At 41.0% G+C, this 6000-nt stretch overlaps 1 protein-coding gene across 3 annotated transcripts in view; it reads right to left on the minus strand.

Annotated features, from left to right (window-relative positions):
• Nucleotides 1-1076, minus strand: part of TUBE1 (tubulin epsilon 1) — a 50220-nt gene extending 49144 nt beyond the window's left edge. For 2 of the 3 annotated variants that reach the window (XM_088460425.1, XM_088460424.1), the window contains exon 1: nucleotides 818-943. Coding sequence is in view for 2 of the 3 variants with exons in the window: in XM_088460424.1 (XP_088316550.1) it covers nucleotides 818-842 (25 nt within the window). In the remaining variant the exon portion in view is untranslated. The other variant, XM_088460423.1, reaches the window with a different exon arrangement.
• Nucleotides 1077-6000: the final 4924 nt, after the last annotated feature.

The raw sequence follows: 6000 nt of genomic DNA on the forward strand, positions 1-6000 counted from the left end.
ACATTAGGTGAGAGTTATTATGAACTGGGATACAGTTATTATGGAGACTTTTCCGTCCCCCACATCCCTGTTTTTTTGTACTATTAAATTTCAAATAACCACATCTGCACCTTTATGAAAAGCAAGGCACCCTGTTATAATACTTTACTATACAGCATCGTTATATTGTTTTAATATGGGAATGCTTTTTCATGAGGCTGTCATACATTCTTATGCTATAGTATAGTGTATGGAGGGAGCCCTCCACTTATAACACAGACTACAGAGGGTAGATTTACTAAAGTGCGGGTTTTTAGAAGTGGAGCTTTAGCCCGTAGCAACCAATCAGATTCTAGCTAACATCTTCTATAAGGTGCTAGCTAGACGTTAAGTACAATCAAATTGGTTGCTATGGGCAACATCTCCACTTCTAAAAACTTACACTTTAGTATATATACCCCCATTTTCCCCTTGATAGTATGTCCACGTGCTCGTTTGGCATAACCAAATTTACCTGCTCATTAAATCAGGTAACCTGCTGGCAGCGTCCTTTGCCACCACACTCTGCTATACTCAGATAAGACACCTTGGCACATGGGCTCCATGTGATAGTTACATTCGGGTAACACACTTATTGCACCCCTGTAAATAAGTCCTTTGTTAGCTAGCTGAATGAATCCTTTACAAAACTGAATTAAGCAGCAGCCATGTAGATACTGGCAGAGCCGCTAGGACACACACACAGCTGCGCGATTCCCTCTGATGGCGCCAGTAAGGGGAATCAAATAAACGACATTTCTGCATAATAGCTCCTGCTCAGGGCACAGCGGGCACCCACCTTGTACCACTATAGACTGTGTCATCTCATACCCAGGCGATCTTCACCACTGCAAAAGGAACCTTTGTTTCCGGTCACTGTACACGGGCGGACCCATATTAGCAGTAGCACCAATAAACAAAAAGCGACTCGTTACTTCACCTGACGCGGCAGCAGAGTGAGACTGCCGCCATAGCAACGGCTCCTCCGCCTCACTGTCACTAAGCAGCCTCAGGGCCGCAGCAGCAGCAATAATAACCGTCATTTTCCCAGCCTGCTCCAATGTTCTGGACTGGCGGCCATGTTGGGGACTGGAGATGAGCCGCTGCTGATACAGGGCAGCACGCCGAGCTCCGGCGGATTATATACATACTACAGATCGAGTAATGGCTGCAGTCGTGCAGTTTTGCTGTTGTATTAATATATACTGTATATATAATGGACATTTCCCATTCTCTAATTGTACGTTGCTTCTTACCTGCTGACTGATGAATGAAGTGGTGGATGTTACCTAGGTGCTGTAGCTGGGATTTAGTTAGCAGTAGTTAGTAAGTCCTGATGGGGGAAGTCCGACACGGGACTTAAAATAGGTGTCGAAATACTGATGCCTATCTTCATCCCGTTGGAATCTTGAACGAGGTAAGTGTGGACAGGAGGGAGGCATACCTCCCAACTTTTCATAATGGGAAGGAGGGACAGGAAAAAGTAGTGTGGCTTCCGAGAAGGGGGCGGAGCCAAGTGAAAATGGGGCGGAGCCTCGCAGCTTCCCCCCGTTTTCGTCACCATAGGGGGCGTGCCCAGCACTCTCAGAGATGCTGGGGAGCTCCCCAGGCTCTCCCTACGCTAGTGAACGGCATCTGTTCACCTTCTGCACACCCGCTGCTCTGCTAGGCAGAGCAGCGGGTGTGCTCTCCCCAACTTCCCCCCCCACTGCGGCCCGCTAGTGGGACAGTCCCGCTGGAAGCGGGACAGTTGGGAGGTATGGTGAGGGTTAGACACCCCAAGGAGAGAGGGATAGGCACTTTTGGGGGCTTGGAGTTAGGGCTAGGCATGAAGGGGAGACTTAAGGTGCATATCCATTTCACGAGAGTGGAACGACTGTATGATTACAACATTGTAATCGTGCAATAGTTCATTATCCTGTGCAGTGTATAATGTGCCCACACTGAATGATATGTTGTTCAGTGCAGGCACCCTCCCTCATCCCCGAACATGCACAATGACAATTATCGACAACAACCAGCGGGAACGCGCATCGCTGGTCGTTTTCGACATTTTACTGAGCGATTACGATGTCGGCATTGTTCAATCACTCATTTTTCTTGTCTACTGGATACGCTCCTTTAGGTTTAGGCACTAACGGGGAGGGTTAGGCTACAAGAATGGAGGGTTAGGGGGGGAGTATTAGAGGCCGATTTCGCTGTAGCCACCCAAGTGAGTAGTGAATAAAGTGGATGTTACATACAGTGCATTCGACAAGTATTCACAACGCTTCACTTTTTCCACATTTTATTATGTTACAGCCTTGTTCTAAAATGGAATAAATTCATTTTTGTGCTCAAAATTCTACACACAATACCCCATAATGACAACGTATAAAAAGTTTTTTGAGATATTTGCAAATTTTAATAAAAAACAAACAAACTAAGAAATCACACGAACATAAGTATTCACAACCTTTGCTCAATACTTTGTTGATGCACCTTTGGCAGCAATTGCAGCCTCAAGGCTTTTTGAATATGATGCCACAAGCTTGGCAACTATCTTTGCAGCACCTCTCAGGCTCCATCAGGTTGGATAGGAAGCTTCGGTGCACAGCCATTTTCAGGTCTTTCCAGAGATGTTCAATTGGATTCAAGTCTGGGCTCTGGCTGGGCCACTCAAGGACATTCATAGAGTTGAATATCTTGGCTGTGTGCTTAGGGTCGTGGTCCTGCTGAAAGATGAACCATCGCCCCAGTCTGAGGGCAAGTGCGCTCTGGAGCAGGTTTTTATCCAGGATGTCTGCATTCATCTTTCCCTCTATCCTGACTAGTCTCCCAGTTCCTGTCACTGAAAAACATCCCCACAGCATGATACTGTCACCACCATGCTTCACTGTAGGGATGGTATTGGCCTGGTGATTAGCGGTGCCTGGTTTGCTCCAAACATAACGCCTTGCATTCACGCCAAAGAGTTCAATCTTTGTCTCATAAGACCAGAGAGTCCTGGAGGTGCATTTTGGCAAACTCCAGGTGGGCTGCCATGTGCTTTTTACTTAGGAGTGGCTTCCGTCTGGCCACTCTAATATACAGGCTTGATTGGTGGATTGCTGCAGAGATGGTTGTCCTTCTGGAAGGTTATCCTCTTGCCACAGAAGAATGCTGTAGCTCTGACAGAGTGACCATCGGGTTCTTGGTCACCTCCCTGACTAAGGCCCTTCTCCCACGATCGCTCAGTTTAGACGGGCGGACAACTCTAGGAAGAGTCCTGGTGGTTCCGAACTTTCATTTACGGATGATGGAGGCCACTGTGCTCATTTGGACCTTCAAAGAAGCAGATATTTTTCTGTACCCTTCTTTAGATTTGTGCCTCGAGACATTCCTGTCTCGGAGGTCTACAGACAATTCCTTGGACTTCATGCTTGGTTTGTGGTCTGACATGCACTGTCAATTGTGGGACCTTATATACTGCAGACAGGTGTATGCCTTTCAAAATCATGTCCAATCAACTGATTTTACCACAGGTGGACTCCAATTAAGCTGTAGGAGCATCTCAAGGATGATCATGGAAACAGGATTCACCTGAGCTCAATTTTGAGCTTCATGGCAAAGGCTGGAATACTTATGTACACGCGTTTTCTTAGTGTGGTTTTTTTTTTCATTAAATTTGCAAAAATCTCAAACTTTTTATACGTTGTCATTATGGGGTATTGTGTGTAGGATTTTGAGGACAAAAATGTATTTTATTCCATTTCGCAATAAGGTTGTAACGTAACAAAATGTGGAAAAAGTGAAGCGTTGTATATACTTTCCGGATGCACTGTAGGGGCTGTAGCCACCCCAGTGAGTGTTCCTGGCACTGGCTTCCAGTGTTCTCAACTCTGAATGAACAAGCAAATGATGAGGGGGAAAATTTTATGAAAACCATAAACTTTAATGTTTAGTGTTCATTTTAATAAAATAAATTTAAAGATTTATACAATCTACCTCTAATGTCTTTTCAATTATATTTATCAGCACAAAATTGGCTTTTAAAGAATACTGGAATTGTTATAAACACAAGTTGAGTCTCCCGCATCCAAATATTCGGAAATACGGAATTGTTTTGGCTTGACTGAGATAATGAAACCTTTGATTTTTGATGGTTCAATGTACACAACCTTTGTCTAAGGCACAAATTATTAAACATTGTATAAAGTTACCTTCAGGCTGTATGAATAAGGTGTATATGAAACATAACTGAATTTTATATATGTACACAAACTTTCTTTGAGCTACAAAATTATTTAAAATATTGTATAAAATTACCTGCAGGCTGTGTATAAGGTGTATATAACACATACATGCATTATTATTAGTGTATATTTGGGTCCCATTCCAAAGATATTTTATTATTATATGCAAATATTCCAAAATACGGAATATTCCATTATCCAAAATACCCCTGGTCCCAAGCATTTTGGATATGGGAGACTCAACCTGTATTATAGTGTAATAGTTTTGTGAATTTTAAGATATTTTAATCTTGTTTCCTCCAAAGAAAAATGTAAAGTGAAATTTGCCCACTGTATGTATTTGTACGTGGTCCTTTGTATGCATTGAGAAATATTGTTTCTACAGTATGTAAAGATAAAACAATATCTTACAAAATGCCACTTTGTACTTCTATTAAATAAAGAGGCCAAATAAATGTAACAAAAAGCAAAAGTACTTTTTTTTTTTTAATAAAGTTTATTGAGTTTTATTGAGTGAATTACAATAAGATAGGAAAGGTAACCTACACCTCGTAAGGTGAGAGTTAAGATAGAGAAATTGTATTTCAAATAGCATACATCAGTAGTGTAAATATCACTTCAGCTATAATTCTTTATCAGAAATTATATCAACAATAGAATTTACAAAGAACATACTCTTTCCCCTCCGATCATCCCAAAGTGTTGTGGAAAAATATCAGAAAAAAAAGAGGACATCCACCTCAATTAACTTAACAATTATCCAATAAGAAGTAATAGATTAATAATAATAAATGACTGAAATAATGAGACAGGACGGGGAAGGGGAGAACACAAAGGGTGAAGACAAACATTTGGGGGAGAAGAAGGTATTGTAGTGAAGAGTGATTGTCTAACTTGTCTTTTAGAATAGGACCTAGTTTAGCATATATATATATATATATATCCATACTTGCATGTACATAAATACCTATACCAACATAAACACAAACACGTCTATACATTGATTGCAATAACAGGTATCGAAGAGCCAAATAATATAGGAGGACCTAGGAGATAAGGTGAGAATGTTATTTATTTATGTCATAGATGAAATACGCCTAAGAAGGTACCAGTCAGTATTTTCAAAGATCTTCATAATGTGAGTCTGAGAAGTTTTTTCTAGAGTGTTAATAAAAGGCTCCCATTTTTGATAAAATTTATCTACTCCTGCGTTAATGTCAGGAATGGTAGAACGACGATCATAATATAATATTTCTAGCATTTTAATTTTAACTTCGGAAAGGGATGGCGAAGATCTCTTGATCCAATGAGTGAGAATTACCTTCTTTGCTATAGTTAGAAGAGTCACTATTAATCGAAATGTAGGTGTTCTCTCCAAACCCAAATTCCAACATTTAAAATTAGCACAAAGACAAGCTAATGGATTGGGGGTTAGATGAAAAGAAAGCATATTATTTAAGTATTGCATTACTTTGCACCAGAATTTTTTTATTTTTCTACACCCCCATATGCAATGAAAGAATGTGGCATTGGATATCTGACATTTCGGGCATATTCCCTGTTCTGAGTGTCATATGCCTCCTCTGTGCAGGGGAAATATATGCCCTATGAATTGTGCGTATATGTACCTCCTGAAGGTAGGCAGATTGTAAATATTTGAGAGTAGAGTCGAAATGATTAATAATATCTGGTATTTCAATTATTGAGGGAATATCTGATTTCCATTTATCAAATAGGGAAGTCCAAGAGACCGTGGTATTATCACTTA

This window comes from Taudactylus pleione, unplaced genomic scaffold, assembly GCF_031769625.1.
Source record: "Taudactylus pleione unplaced genomic scaffold, aTauple2 ptg000046l, whole genome shotgun sequence".
Lineage (NCBI taxonomy): Eukaryota > Metazoa > Chordata > Amphibia > Anura > Myobatrachidae > Taudactylus > Taudactylus pleione.